Source organism: Megalobrama amblycephala, linkage group LG24 (genome assembly GCF_018812025.1).
Source record: "Megalobrama amblycephala isolate DHTTF-2021 linkage group LG24, ASM1881202v1, whole genome shotgun sequence".
Taxonomy (NCBI): Eukaryota; Metazoa; Chordata; class Actinopteri; order Cypriniformes; family Xenocyprididae; genus Megalobrama; species Megalobrama amblycephala.
In genome coordinates this window covers 12,396,385-12,413,141 of record NC_063067.1, presented here as the reverse complement: position 1 = coordinate 12,413,141, position 16,757 = coordinate 12,396,385, and the positions used below count along the sequence as shown (strand labels likewise).

The 16,757-nt window shown below is 36.4% G+C and overlaps 1 protein-coding gene across 24 annotated transcripts in view; it reads left to right on the top strand.

Moving 5' to 3' along the window:
- rap1gapa (RAP1 GTPase activating protein a) overlaps nt 1-16,757 on the top strand; it is a 121,726-nt gene that overhangs the window by 73,922 nt on the left and 31,047 nt on the right. For 17 of the 24 annotated variants that reach the window (XM_048177252.1, XM_048177242.1, XM_048177249.1 and 14 more), the window contains one exon: nt 15,116-15,151. The exons of 4 other annotated variants lie outside the window; for them this stretch is intronic. In XM_048177252.1, the coding sequence (XP_048033209.1) occupies nt 15,134-15,151 (18 nt within the window). In that variant the 5' untranslated portion in view covers nt 15,116-15,133. Of the gene's footprint in view, nt 1-8,659; nt 9,647-15,115; nt 15,152-15,718; nt 15,839-16,757 lie in introns of those variants that run through there. 3 more of the 24 variants (XM_048177256.1, XM_048177245.1, XM_048177248.1) reach the window with 3 other exon arrangements.

Sequence of the window (16,757 nt, the reverse complement as noted above, 5' to 3'; positions counted from 1 at the left end):
TCTACAGTTCCTCCAAAACAACAAGCTTATGCTGTGTTCACGCCATAACTACCGTAATTAAAAGGTGACAACCTGTGACGCTACCTTATGCGTTTCCATGACAACAGTATCAACACCGAAATGAATCTGCAGCAGTCAAGTACAAGCTCTCCAATTTGTTTACATTGTTATGTGCTTTGAGACATGAGGTACAGTAGTTTAACACTGTTTCTTGTGATGCTTTGCCGAGAGCAGCTGTGTGTGTGCATCTTCATGTGTTTTGGAGACGCTCTGAAGGGAGGGTAGGATCTTATGATTTGAAAGCTAGCCTCTCCGAAAATGTCCTATTGCACCTTTAATAAATCATTGTCTTGACAAAATAAGCAAGCTGACATTTAGTACAATCTATATATTTTATTTATGAACTAGATCAACTGATTCATTGAAAATATCTGACTCAAAAGAATTATTCCTTTAAATCACTACTTCTCTCATGAACTTTAATGAAGCAAAGAGACCTATGTCAAGGTTTCCAATGAAAAACGACTTCAGTTTTGTTTTTCTCACAAAGCTTTCATATGGTTTCAGAACACTTGCAAGAATCGTATGAACTTGTGTTGCTTTAATGATGCTTTTTCTGCCATTTTGGAGGTTGATAGCCACAGTTCTCATTCAATTTCATCATACTGTAAGTTTGGACAGCATGAGGGTGAGCAAATGATGATGTAATTTTCAGTTTTGAGTGAACTAATCATGTAACTTTCATATCCAAATACCTTTTCTGAGGTGAATCACTACAATCAGTTCACCAAACTTATTTCATTACACAGACAGAGCATGTAATCAGCTTCTAATATACACCTTCAAGTGTTGAAGCTTCAGTGCTTGTGCTAATGACTTAAGCAGCCAAACTTGTGACTCATGCATGAATTTCAACTGCATGGTTGAACTTAAGCTGATGGAAAGCTAAAAACTCTTTTTAATAAGAAAAGTGTTTTTTTATTTTTGTACTGAGCTACTGCACAAATTAAATGTATTGCATTTTAATATCTGCCGATCCACAGATCTATCACTCGAAACAGTTTCCTGAGAGAGATAATTCAAGGGCTTCTTAAACCCTTCTTTAAGTCAAATGTTATTAGTTTCATTGTTGAGCCAAGTTTAGTTTGGAATTGTTTGCTGATGTTGGCGATTTGTGTCTGACAAAGTTAGATATGAGGGTCAGGTTCTCCAAGCGCAGGGCTAAAGAATAAGATCCTTTGTGTATTGTGTGTAGTGTGTGTAAGTAGTTTGAATGATCTCTTGTGTGTGTAGGAGATTTTAGGGCTTTTAAACTCTGTGAGCTGAGCCTGTGATTAAGAGGATAAAGTTTGGGTGATGTCAGAGTGCTTTAACTGCATTCTACAGCATATCTTATCTATAACACAACAGAGAGTAATCTCATGTGTATGAAACGGGAAAAAGAAAATGAATGGAAAAAGAAAAGAGTCTTTGGAGATCATGTCTAGTCATTTTTTTTATTGTTAATTTAAAAAAAAAAATTTTTTAAAAAATGAATTTGTGAATCTTCATGAATAATGTTGTGATTCACACCTGAGGAGATTAAGACCCTGCCCCTAATGAGCCACATAATGAGCCATTCAGTCAGGAATGTGACTGAGTGAACTAAGAAATAATGCAATGACAAAAGAAATATATCATTTTTTTTTTTTGTTTGAAGTTTATTTAAAATATAGTTAACTATATAAATGAGAGTCAAAGACACATTTTGAGTACACAGTTATACCTGGAAATAAATCATGTTCAAAGATATATGTGAACATCACTTACCTGGCATTTGGTGTTTCTGCACTGGAGAAAAAAAAACACTTTCCTGCTTCCAGTCAGTGATCTCAGTATCATATGCATGCAGTCCAGTGTGGACCAATATAATTCTCAAATCTGTGAGATAAAAAACCCTCTGTGAGCATGCTGATATCAGGATCATATCAGCTATTGCAGTGGTTCCCATACTTTTTAGCGTGGAGTACCCCCTGAAGAGATTACCATCCTTCTGCGTACCCCCTCTCTTCCACTTCGACTGCAGTCACACCTTTACCATTAAGGGACAATATTTGCCCCGTAAATTGATTTTCCAGTGCATTTTTTTTTTTTTTTTAGCTTTATAAATAACTTTATAAAATAAATAATGTTTTAAATAAAAAATGTCCAATAGAGAAATATTCAATGATGGTAAAACTAAGTAAAACTTTTAAATATTAAACTAAAACCGCCAGTAGGTGGCAGCAAGTCACTGTTTTTATGAGTGAGTCATCGAGTCATTCATTCAGTAACGAAGCAAGTGGCTGTGAATGAATCATTGAATCATTGACTCTCACGATTCGTTCAAAGCCGCAGAATTGTTCGCGAAACACAGACGTGTGTTGTAGTTCTGCTGTGGTTTTCGTTATAACTATTATTTCATTGCAAAATAGAGTAAATACTGACAGTACTGTGTTTAAAATTTACATTTTATTTCTTGACCTGTTGTATAATAATGCCACGTTTGCAGTCATGTGGATATTTGGGAACTATTGCATTCTTGCTCGTTATCATCATTAAATACAACTCACACAAGGTATGTTTTTGTATCGGAGAACATTTGAGTCTTAAATCGAAATTAATCCATTATCTGTGTCTATATTTGTTCTTCATGCGAGTAAGTGCTAAATCTCTACTTTTACAAAGGTGCATTGTCGAGAACGACAGTAATTTAGCGCGATTTAAGGCAGCAGATTCTGCACGCAATCTATCATTTGCATGCTGCTTGTTTTACAGTCTGTGTCTAAATATTCATATTACCTTTATGGCATTTCATATATTATATTTGTTATATTTTAGAGCCTAAATGTTATGTGCAGTTTAATAAATTGCGAACACATTTTATTTCAGTATGTATTACGTATTTCAGTCGATTTCACTCATCTCAGTATAGCAGTATAGTTTGGGAATAGCCATGGCAATTTACTAATGTAAGTTATGTGTAGTAAACGAAACCGAGCATCGATCTACCCCATTAATTCACACTGAGACACACAAAACACACAAACGTTTGATCCTCGAAATGAAAGTAAAACCAGCTCTTCCACTGAGGTAAATCCTTTTAGAATTATTCTTCACCGCATCTCAAAATGATGAAAAGTAGCCTACATTAAACTGACCAAGCTTGAGGCATTTTTCCGAGTTGACACGGGCGTTCACTCTGTTGCATTTATCGCCTCCGAATTTGTGTTTGAATAGCGCGCCCGCTTCATGGGCGTGGCTGAATTAGTGGATAATGAGCTGACTCGCCAACGTCTGACATGTCTCTCTTTTCATACAGATTACATAAACACAGAATATTTGTTTTCAATTTGACTTACACGATTTAAAACCTGACATTTCAACGTTTCTTTAGACCTATGTATCAACTTTAGACATATTTTTGTGTGATTAGTATTCACTAAGTTACAGTTCATTTTCTGAGAACTATCAGAATGGACTTCGTTCAGAGGGAGACGAGAGATCACGCATTGTGTTAGTTTTCTTTATTTTGCAAAAAGCACAACATTTTGTTTTTACTCTGAGTGTACACAAATAAAAGAAGACATTCTATTACTTAGGTCTCTATGACAAAAAATTATGGAGTATTTTAAGTTGATTTTGCTGCTACGTGAAAAAAATCCAGCAAAACGCGCCGGCGCGTTTCCCGACTTCTAAGTTTTAACCCCCCGGAGCCATATGTTTTTGATGGATAGATGCACTTTCTTGAGCTTCATACTCTTTGGTCCTGGGATCCCAGGATATGTATTAATATAACTCTGATTGTGTTCATCAGAAAGAAGAAAGTCATATACACCTAGGATGGCTTGATGGTGAGTAAATCTTGGGGTAATTTTCATTTTAAAGTGAACTAATCCTTAAATAATTTTATAAATATCCACCAAGAGATGTGTTTGTGCAACTTTATAGTTGCAGTGCCAGAGCAGTTCTCCACTGGATTGTGCTTTGAGCAGTTTGATGTCATTTACATTAGAGACTGCCAAGTCAGAGAGGATTTTAGTTTTACGAGCCGTCTAATTCTGACCCAGTGTGAGATGTAAGTCTTTTTTTCACCTCTGACGTACATGCTGCAGGCCTGAGACGTCCTTCTGTGAGTCGATGTTGTTTGAAGGCTAATGGGAATGTCTCACCATTCTTTTTTAATTGTTCCGAAAGCACTAAAAATGATCCAGTGTTACACACAATAGCAGCAATAGCCTGCAGTGTTAGTGTGTGTTAGATCAGCTGTAAAACATGGAGCATATGGGGCTGCCTGCTTCCATATGACACCCCTCTGCTGTAAAAAGAATGGACACTAGCAACTATAACTGAGATAATAGGCAGCATCTGCAAAGATCCAAATTAAAATAAACGCAATGTCACAAACTCATGATGTGGAAGAGTTACATTGCTCACGGGCCTGTGTCACATTTCCCCAGTAATTTCCTGTTACTGTCCTCTATCTGATCTCTGAAAAATGTTGAAAAGCCCCAATATATAGCATATATACAAAAAAAAAACATGATCTTATCCATACAGACCTGTGACACCACTGGAGAAGCACTGTTATAGAGGATAGTGAGCTGCTCTGGAGAGGAGCACTGCTTTTCTGTTAGTCTGATAGCAGCATCTTCTAAAGTTAGATTAATTTAGTTTAATTTGTGCTGAGCTGAGGATGGTCATGGACAGTACAGAGAGAGAGACTGACTAGAGAATCACATGAAGGGGATTATTAATTAAGGACTGGCCTGATTTCACAGTGGAGATAATGCCTCTGACATCTTTGTGCATCAATCCAGTAAGCCCATCAGTATGCCTTTCTCTCTCTGAGCTCTGTTGAAAGATTTTTCTCCACATGTTTGTCTAACAAAGTTTCAGTGAAGTCCACTTTGATTACCCCTAGATTGTGCAGATATGATTTTTTTTTTTTTTTTTTTTTTTTTAAAGAACTTTGTCCGTAAATACATACAGTGTAGTGTATGTATATACTAGAAAAATAACACTGCTAGATTATCAATAATGCATCAATGTTTTCGAAAACAAAAATAAACCTCTAGGAGTGAATGAACACTAGTAAACTGAAGCACATTTTGTATAACACATCCTACATGAGATAAATCAGATATCCTATACACAACATAAATGTAACATTACAACTTGCATATGCACAAAAGGATGCAAATGTACGTAAACCTGCACATGACATGCAAGAAAAAAAATTAAATCGTGCGCACAATTTACTAAATCACGCGCACGATTTACTATTTCGTTCCCTTGATTTATAAATCATGTGCATGATTTATAAATCGAGGGACTGAAATAGTAAATCGTGTGCACGATTTAGCCTACTATTTTTTTCCTGCATGTCATGTCTGGGGCTCTGTACAAATGTAAGAATTATGATGAGAAAAAAATAACACTGCTGGATGTTTTTGAAAAAGAAACATCTGTAAGGAATATAACTGCCTCAAATAACCCAATCATAGTCAATAATGTCGGCCATTGCCATTTTAGCTGTACCTCAGGTAACACCCAAAATGCCGCAATAACCAATCAGAAAAAAATAAATATATTTTCTAATGTCATGGTGATCATCATTTTCATGATCCATCGTCACTGTCGCTGAGTACTCGAGTATTCGTGCCCATGCCTAGTTTCGAAACTTTTGACAAGTACTGTATGTGTCTTGCCGAAGTGTCCGTTTTGGTCTGATGATCTGTCTTTCTTTTAAGTAAAAAATCCATTGGTATATTTTTGCTGTTATTTTGCTAAGTCTAAAACAGAAATAACCGTACCAGCTCCTTATCATTTCTTCTAAAATATAATCACAATGTCTCTTTAAGACCAGTTAAATAGATTTGTTCATTTCTGCTGAGCCCTGGAGGCATTTCCATTTCCAAATCCACTTGCTGACTTTAAGCTTTATTAGAATAGACTGCCAGTTCTGTCTGGCAGGTTGGCATGAATCATAGATAACTATGAAAGAGAGTTCCCCAGAACATTTTGGAAAAATCTTCTATTCACTTTTTTCTCCACAGTAAGTCACTATAGTCCAACCCAAATGTGCTGATTCATCTGTTTGCATAGCCATAAACTGACAAAGATTTATTTCTGGGGATAATTGATCTATTTATAACAGTCCATTTTATATACAATTAATTAAGGATTGGACAGTTTACTGTCCACCTCTTATAAAATATGATTATTCAGCATCTTTAATGAGTCCAAGCTATGAGGAAAGATTATCTTACAACTTGGACTAATTAATATATTCATGAGCTTAATCTTTTTTAGAACACGATGTTCCAATGCAAAGTCAGTGTTACTTTTGACAAAAAGGCAGTTACTGGTCAAACAAGGCTGTTACACTAAAATATATGATCTATTTAAAATGCATCAGGTGTTCCTGGAAATGTTGTGAATTGCTTTTCAGACGGAGGTAATTAAAGATCAGTGGGCAGGCTCTACTCAAACCTCCAAACGGTGTTAAAAGCCGATCAGAGTTGACACGGGACAATTCGCTCAAATAATGATGCCAGTCAAACTAACAATAAACCTGTTAAGCTGACATAATAAGCAGTCAGTCTTTCATCACAGTCTCTCCTTCACTTTCTGAGACACTCATACATCATACTTTTCTGGCAAGCCTATACTGATTGCACACGCAGGTAACAGCGTGCTTTAATTGAGATTTTTTCCTAAGACTCAGCGGCCAAATTAAAGAATGGCCTCTGCATGCTGATCACCTAGGCATTACCTCACTTTAGCCAAACTCATATCTTTACCTGTTTAAACTATTCTGAGAACAATCAATCAGAAGAACAATCTTTAGTTTGCTTAATGTGGCACAAACCTGTGCACAAAGAGTAAATAAAGACAAAATTCACTGTGACTTCTGTCAGTTCGTAAAATGATAAGCTGTTTCCTCACAAAAGTCAGTGTACTGAATTAATTTTATTGAAGGGTAAAGGTGATTTCACCAATTGATCCTGGAACAACATTCCAATCAACCAGTCAGATTTGAGGGAAGATTACAGTTTATGTCAAGTTTATGCTTACGACCAGGGTTAGGTGCTTCTAAGGTCTATAAGTGTTATTCCCCTGCATTTCAAGCTAAATTATGGATAGGGTTAAGGCCCGTTCACACCAAGAACGATAACTATAAAGATAACAATAAAGATATAGTTCTAAAAATCCACACCACTATAGTTCTAAGAGTCCACACCACAGCTATAGCGATGACAATATAGAGGAACGATATGGTCGAGAACAATTTTTTTCTAGCTGTTGAACGATAAAACACTGACAGCCAATCAGAATCCATTCTAATTTAAGGGCTCGCGCATATAAAATGACAGACGACATTGCAGAGAAATTAATCGCGAGGTCCAGTCAAACTCCCTTTTCAAGGATACTTGAAAGGAAATGCATATCTGGAAAACAATCGGTCATACCCTCCGAATAAATGGTGAGAAATATTAACGGAGATGAGATCATTATGCCAGGCTAGCAAACAGTGTAACATTAACATAAAATTACTTCAGCCATCCAGCACCAGTTTTGACAGCATTGTCTTGATTCAAAGAATCAGTCAAAGAAAGCTGTCATGTTTGCGTGCCTCGCGTCCCTCACTTTAAAATGCAAGACGGTACCCAGATTTCACTTCTACTTTTAAAGGTGCCGTAGAATGTCTTTTTAAAAGATGTAATATAAGTCTAAGGTGTCCCCTGAATGTGTCTGTGAAGTTTCAGCTCAAAATACCTCATAGATTTTTTTTTATTAATTTTTTTAACTGCCTATTTTGGGGCATCATTAAATATGAGCCGATTTAGGCTGCGGCCCCTTTAAATGCTCACGCTCCCCTCCCCCTCTGAGCGGTTGACTATAATACAGTGCATTTACAAAGTTCACACAGCTAATATAACCCTCAAATGGATCTTTACAAAGTGTTCGTCATGCAGCATGTCTAATCGCGTAAGTATGGTATTTATTTGGATGTTTACATTTGATTGTGAATGAGTTTGATAGTGCTCCGTGGCTAAAGCTAACATTACACACTGTTGGAGAGATTTATAAAGAATGAAGTTGTGTTTATGAATTATACAGACTGCAAGTGTTTAAAAAATGAAAATAACGACAATCTTGTCTCCGTGAATACAGTAAGAAACAATGGTAACTTTAACCACATTTAACAGTACATTAGCAACATGCTAACGAAACATTTAGAAAGACAATTTACAAATATCACTAAAAATATCATGATATCATGGATCATGTCAGTTATTATCGCTCCATCTGCCATTTTTCGCTGTTGTCCTTGCTTGCTTACCTAGTCTGATGATTCAGCTGTGCACATCCAGACGTCCTGCCCTTGTCTAATGCTTGATCATGGGCTGGCATATGCAAATATTGGGGGCGTACATATTAATGATCCCGACTGTTACGTAACAGTCGGTGTTATGTTGAAATTCGCCTGTTTTTCTGAGGTCTTTTAAACAAATGAGATTTATATAAGAAGGAGGAAACAACGGTGTTTGAGACTCACTGCATGTCATTTCCATGTATTCAACTATGCCAAGATAAATTCAATTTTTAATTCTAGGGCACCTTTAATGAAATTTTGGTAGGCCACATGGTTTTATAAAATACAAGATTTGGTCTTCAAAAAGCTTTTTTCCAAAAGGTACATCTTGAAAAAGGTGGGTAGTCTTATATTCGGAACAATACGGTATATTTTATATTGAGCATGGACTTTATTCAAGCCAAAAACGTATTACTGAAAAATGCACAATACACAATCTTCCAGCCTGGGATGTTGTCAGTGATTAAAATTTTAAAAACATGACACTTCTCGTCCAGTGTGCCCACTTTACGCTTTGTTTTGCTAATGTTTTGCTCCTGGTTGGAGGACATAATTTACGAAACATAACCGGCAAAATTGGCTAGTTAGTTAATTTGTGTTACTCGCCACAACTGATTTTTACATACATTTGGCAGGTTGGTGGGTATTAATTTCAAACCCTGGTTACAATGTTGCACTAGGTTTTGGAACAGAGTTGACGAGTAAGTAAGACTCTGCTCAGGCTTGTCTGACTGAAAAAGAACAGATCCAAGCTCAAATCAGCTCAGTTTTATATCCTGAACCCCTGCCAGTGAGAGAAAGGAAAAGTGCAAGACAGAGAGAAAGCTAATTCTGTAGGAATGCAACGTCTCTTCCACAACTCAGTGTTCCTTGAGAGAGGAAAGACTCCAGAGCACCTGGAGTTGAAAGGATCTTAATGCTTAAATACACAATTAGACTTCAGGTTACAGACATGCACGCACCTCCCAGAGTACACACTGCAGTCTAGTGCTGCCCTGGAGTTTTCTCACTTTATTGACATGGAACCTGCTGGAGCTTTCTGGGCTGAATGTTTCCTGTCACTTCTGAGGACACAGGATTTTGTAGCTTTGCAGCCTCCTTACCTTATTGTGCTTTTTTGACTTTTGAAGTAGAACATTTCTGAAAGAGGTTTTGGATTTTACTTTTTGAAAAATGGCTAAAAGTCAGAATCCACATCTCAACCCAATGCAAGTGACAGTTGCTCATTGGAAAAGACCTGATGCAGTAAGTATGTGAAATCTGCAGTCAAAAACAAAAATATTATATCGGATATACGCTGGGAGGTAAAGATCTGTTTTTGCAACAGTGTTTGAGTTCAGCACACATAGGAAAAAATTATAATTAAAAAAAAATGTTAATAATTCTGTGCAGCAAAATATTGCTAAAACCAACAGCGATTTAATTGTAAAATAAATTATTTTACTTATAATAACTGATTATTTTAAGTGTGATGAGAGCAGGATATATTTGATTTGTGCAAGTTCTGGCATCTCAGAATATATTTCAAGCTTACCTGATACATTTACATGTTCTTACAGCAAAATATCAAAGGTTTTCCTTGTGCAGCAATTTTTAATGCTCAACAAAAGAGAATATGGATTTTCTCCCATCACTGACAGAGCTGCTATCAGTGTAAACTGACATGCACTATAATTTTGCTGCAGATTAAGGCTAATCACAGTCTGTCATATTCTGTTACCTTTAGTTTTATCTCAAGATCAAATGGATTTTGCCTTTAAAACGGTCCTCACATCCATACATCTGCTATTTGAGATGTGAACAAGTTAAGCTCATAAGATTAAACGTGTTTTCCCTCTATGTTGCAGTGCAGGTTACTGTAATATATTGCTGTATTTTATAATTTCATTATATATACAATATTTCTGTAATCCAATAGGTTCATCTGTGTATGTTTGTTTAGGGAGGATACTGATTACTGTGAACCATAAAGTGCACAAGATTCAGAGTTTAGTAGTATTACTAAATGACTTTACTATCTGGTGTTTTGGTTAGTTATTTGGCTAAAGAGGTGTGGTGATAATGTGTTTGTGATGCAGGACTCTTTTGACCTCGTGTCAATGTAATTTCACCTGACGTGGTTCAGTTTCCTGACGTTTGTTTTCAAGGCACTATAGGGTTTGTTTGCCGATGGTGGAGGACTTGCACAATGTACTCAAACAATGTGCTAGTACACAAAGTATTTGTCTAAGTCTGTGAGAAATTTATCCAGTCTTCAATCCTCACAGATCGAAGATAATTGTTTCCACTCACGTTCACGTTGTCTTTGGATCAGTCCCAAAGGCTAGACAGAACTCTACTGTCTGTGTCTTGGAAGTTAAGAATAAGCATGGTAATGGCAATGGTAATGGTGTGGGAATCAATCAAAATGAATAATGAGAAGTTTTAGAAAAAAAACAAGTGCATTTGAGATTTAGAAGTAAAATATTACACGTGTGCCTTGAATTTCAATAATTAGCCTCATACTTTGAATGCTTCTGTGTCATGTTGCTAATTGGCATATGCATACATGGGAAATGATTGCAAACTACTTCAGCAACCAATTATAACCGATTATAATTTTAAGCAATTGTAACAAACCTCATAGCTACAAAGACAATCATGAATTATGTATTTCTATACTTTTTCTCCATCTAAAAATCATGCTGCCATTGGGCTAGAGAGGAAATGCCAGTTCTACTGTATCCTGCATGAGTTAGGCCAAAACTAACATTGCCACCAGCCAATATTGAATGTACTTGGCCTTAATAAATCATGGATGGATCCAAAAACACTATCATACCCCTAAAGAAGTTTGTGTTGGTGTTAAAGTTCTCCTATTTTTAAGGTTCTTAATTTTGTTTTGGAGGTCTCCTACAATATGTTTACATGCATCTAAGGTCAAAAAACATTTTTTTTTCTCATAATATACATTGCAGCATCACCTCTTTTCTCGCAGTGTCTGAAACGGATCAAACAAGGGTTTGATCGGTCTCTCCAAATTCCTCCTTTCAGCGAGCCTACTCTGCTCTGGTCATATGGCCCCGTCTGTTGTGATTGGTCTACACAGCTTACAGCGCATGTCGGAAATGAAACATATCTGAATTTCAGCTCTGGAGGCGTCCTCAGTACTTGTACACAGTGATAAAAACAGTACAACTACAGTGTTTGAGAGTGGATCAAAGTACACGTTGTTTGTCATTGAAGTCTATTATGCAAATTTCTATTGGGAGACAGTAACTCCATTTATCGTTCACTTTGATCTTTGAAACTTTGCAGCCCTTTTACATTCACAAACAGCTACATTAAACACTACAAGGTAATAATAAGTGTGCTGCACACGTCCTGAAAAATGAAGCCAGAGATTGTATATTATAGGGAGATGAGAGGGTCTATATCTCTTACCATTGGAGAAAGCGTAACGGCTAACTTAATCACGTGCGACACCTCTCAAGCTAAAATCTACATATAGTTCCCAACGAAAGTATTGTTTAGTGTAAAACATGCTGAAGATTAGCGAACAGGCTGTTGATTAATTAAATGATTAGCTATTTCCCCACAAAAGCTGTTTAAAGGTGCCCAAGAACGTTCTTTCACAAGATGTAATATAAGTCTAAGGTGTCTCCTGAATGTGTCTGTGAAGTTTCAGCTCAAAATACCCCATAGATTTTTTTAAATTAATTTTTTTAACTGCCTATTTTGGGGCATCATTAACAATGCACTGATTTACACTCGGCGCCGCCCCCTTAAATCACATGCTCCCTGCCACACCAGCTGTCGACTATATTACAGCGCATTTACATAGTTCACACAGCTAATATAACCCTCAAATGGATCTTTACAAGATGTTCGTCACGCATGCTGCATGCATGCTTCGAATTATGTGAATAAAGTATTTATTTGGATGTTAAAGTTTTATTCTGAGTGAATTTGAGGCTGTCCTCCGTGGCTAACGGCTAATGCTACACTGTTGGAGAGATTTATAAAGAATGAAGTTGTGTTTATGCATTATACAGACTGCAAGTGTTTAAAAATGAAAATAGCGACGGCTCTTGTCTCCGTGAATACAGTAAGAAACGATGGTAACTTTAACCTCATTTAACAGTACATTAGCAACATGCTAACGAAACTTTTAGAAAGACAATTTACAAATATCAGTAAAAATATCATGCTATCATGGATTATGTCAGTTATTATTGCTCCATCTGCCATTTTTCGCTGTTGTTCTTGCTTACCTAGTCTGATGATTCGGCTGTGTGCAGCTCCAGACGTTAACTGGCTGCCCTTGTCTAATGCCTTTTATAATGTTGGGAACATCATGGGCTGGCATTATGCAAATATTGGGGTGTACACCCCGACTGTTACGTAACAGTCGGTGTTATGTTGAGATTCGCCTGTTCTTCGGAGGTCGTTTAAACAAATGAGATTTATATAAGAAGGAGGAAACAATGGGGTTTGAGACTCACTGTATGTCTTTTCCATGTACTGAACTCTTGTTATTTAACTATGCCAAGGTAAATTCAATTTTTGAATCAAGGGCACCTTTAATCAGCATAGTGAAGCCTCCCATCCATTGACATCCATTCAAAAAACAGCCTCTGGTCTCCTTCCCTGCGCACCGCCAGAGGCGGAGCATTAGCATTAGCCGTTACGCTTTTTTGCCTAAAGGTTGCAGGCTTGCCTTCCAGTGGCTTTGGTGAAGCCGAAGCTTTGTGATCGCCCCCTGGAGGCTGGCTGCAGTATAGGTCATAAACCTCTCCATGTACAGTGGGGATCGAAAGTTTGGGAACCCCTTTCAGAATCTGTGAAAATGTGAAAATTTTTAACAAAACAAGAGAGATCATATAAAATGCATGTTATTTTTTGTTTAGTACTGTCCTGAGTAAGATATTTTACATAAAAGATGTTTACATATAGTCCACAAGACAAAAAAATAGCTGAATTTATTAAAATAACCCTGTTCAAAAGTTTGTGAACCATTGATTCTCAATACTGTGTGTGGTTACCTGATGATCCACGACTGTTTGTTTGTTTTGTGATGGTTGTTCATGAGTCCCTTGTTTGTTCTGAACAGTTAAACTGAGCTCTGTTCTTCAGAAAAATCCTCCAGGTCCTGCAAATTCTTCAGTTTTCCAGCATCTTTTGCATATTTGAACTCTTTCCAGCAGTTACTGTATGATTTTGAGATTCATCTTTTCACACTGAGGACAACTGAGGGACTCAAACACAACTGTTAAAAAAGGTTTAAACGTTCACTGATGCTCCAGAAGGAAACACGATGCAATAAGAGTTGGGGGGTGAAAACTTTTGAACAGGATGAAGATGTCCACATTTTTCTTATTTTGTTGAAATATAATTTTTTTTTCATTTAGTACTGCCCATCGGAAGCAACAGAAGATACTTGCATGTTTCCCGGGAAGAAAAATTAAGTACAATTTACCTTGATCTTCAAATTCAAAAAGTTTTCACCCCCCGGCTCTTAATGCATCGTATTTCCTTCTGGAGCATCAGTGAATGTTTGAACCTTTTTTAATAGTTGTGTTTGAGTCCCTCAATTGACCTCAGTCTGAAAAGACGGATCTCAAAATCATACAGTCACTGCTGGAAAGGGTTCAAATATGCAAAAGATGCTGGAAAACTGAAGAATCTGCAGGACCTGGAGGATTTTTCTGAAGAACAGAGCTCAGTTTAACTGTTCAGAACAAACAAGGGACTCATGAACAACCATCACAAAACAAACAAACAGTCGTGGATCATCAGGTAACCACACACAGTATTGAGAATCAATGGTTCACAAACTTTTGAACAGGGTTATTTTAATAAATTCAGCTATTTTTTTGTCTTGTGGACTATATGTAAACATCTTTTATGTAAAATATCTTACTCAGGACAGTACTAAACAAAAAATAACATGCATTTTATATGATCTCTCTTGTTTTGTTAAAAATTTTCACATTTTCACAGATTCTGAAAGGGGTTCCCAAACTTTCGATCCCCACTGTAATCGAATGGGACACTAGCCAAACTAAAAATCCAATTACACTTCAAATGATTTTTTTTTACAAAGATGGTTTCTGTCATTTTAGGTAGTTCTTATCACGCACTTCAAGTGTTTGTTTTTCCAGTAAGGTTTTAGTTAGTTATTTGATGCTATAAAAATGGGGTGTAACGCCATGATTGGCAGCTGTGCTTGCGAGTCTACGGGAGCGGGAGTATGGGCCTGTACATTGATGCTGCGGTTCCACCTCAGGATCATTACTGCGCAGACTCGTGCTCCTAACAACGTAATCGGCAACGACCATTACTGAGATATTTTGGCTTCAGTTTTCTTCAGTGGAATCTGAAAAAGCATAATAGGGGCACTTTAAAATTTGTATTATGTGGGGAAAAATAAACTTTCCGTTCCATTCAAATAAAGCTTTTCTATAAATTTACTTAAGTTAGTTGATAAAAGTTAACTGGTTAATAAAATGCAATTTGTTGTAAATAAGAGTATGGCTGCAGTCTGAGTACTCTAAATGCCTGAGTCCCGATGAGAGATATATGAGAGATTTTCAGTAAGCAGCTGCAGTTCGGCACTGCAGTGTGTCGTCTGTGTTGTCAGCCACACCCCTCTCACATCATGAGAATGTAATCTAGGGTCAACTCTGAAATCATCTCATCTCATTTCATCTCATCTCCTCTCCTTTCTTCCAGACTACTGATTTATTTGAAATGATTGAGAAAATGCAGGTAATGTGTTTCTTTTACTTTTCTCGTTTTTTCCTCCCCTCTGCCTTTCATCTTTGATGTAGATACTTTCCATTAACCTCTGAATCACCTGTCTTAACTGGCTACATAGTCGCATGTCTTTTGCTGTAGTTGAAAATCATCCCTGTAAATAATGAGGACATTTATCCATTATAAACCATAAGGATGACCCGGGGGGCAGTAATTTCCCCAACCAATGCTGCACTGACACTTTACTGTATCTTGTGCTCGTTATTCATGTGCATGTGAAAACATTTGTTTTTTGACACAAGTAATTTTTTACAAGTAAAAGTCATAATTGTTTATTATAAATGTTTTACAAAAAATATATTTCTTGTTGGCCGCTGATTATCACAGTCCTGCACAATTTGACTTTGAGAACAAATTAGTCCCAATCTACGATGCTCATATACAAGATCGTTTTGTTGAGTACACAGAGACATATTGATCTTAGTCATTTGATATTACTTTTGTTATCTCTAACTCAGGACAGACAGATGCCCATTCAGAAACTATAATAAATGCACTAAATTCACCTTAATGTTTCAGAAAACATCATGACATTGAAATTGGATCTGATTTACTGTTGGGTTGCTGCTGGAGGACATTATACAGTAAATGAGAAGCTCAGCTAGATGTACAGGATGTTTTAAATGACAAATGTGTTTGGTATGTATATCACAGTTGGTCTGCCATAAAGATCCCTTGCTGGAATTCATCATCAAATAGATCAGACATTCAATCTCTGTTGCATTCCAGTGCAGCATTTCAAATCTACAGCAGTTATCAGTAAAATCATATTCATCCCTGTGGGGTCCAATTGAACTGCTACCGATAGGGTATCTTTTTTGATCTTCAGCATTTTAGTTAAAGAAGTGGACAAATTATTTGTATTTGCAACTTCAGGAAGTTACATTTTGTATAATGGCTGCAAATAGCCTTGTAAATATTTGAACGTCTTCTCCCTGCACACTCACAATCGTGCTTTGATCTTGTGTTCCACTGTCTGCCATATTCATAAAACCTGATTAAAGAGAATAAAAAACAGTTCATTGTCTAAGACTGATCTAAAGGCTGATAGCTTTGTCTGTCTTTCAGTTTGTCTGCCTAAAATAATATGCTCTTCTCTAATATTGTTTAAATGCATGTGAACTTTCTTTTAAAAAGATTTTATGGTCTTCTATAATTGTTTTTATGAATGTCCCATTATGCTGTTTAACTTTTTTATGCATTTTTTCCACTGTCAATTACCTGTTTTGTCCTTGCACTGATGTTTACGCTTGTGTGAATAATTTTAGTATATTTTTTAGTAATTACATAAATCGTGCTTTTAACGTGAAATAATTTTTTTAAATTCGTTTTTACAATAATTACATTAATTAATATATTTTTATATTTGCTTAGAGGGAATTTGCTAAGATTGAATTGTTCCACTAATTGCAGCTCATATAAGCCCCATTTGCATAAAAATGAGGTTTGTTTACATTAAAAAATAATTCAAATTAATTATTATATTAAATACTCCAGGTTTTAAATACTCTAAGTGAATTGCTCCTAGGAATGATATTTTCATCATGTCATTCCCAAC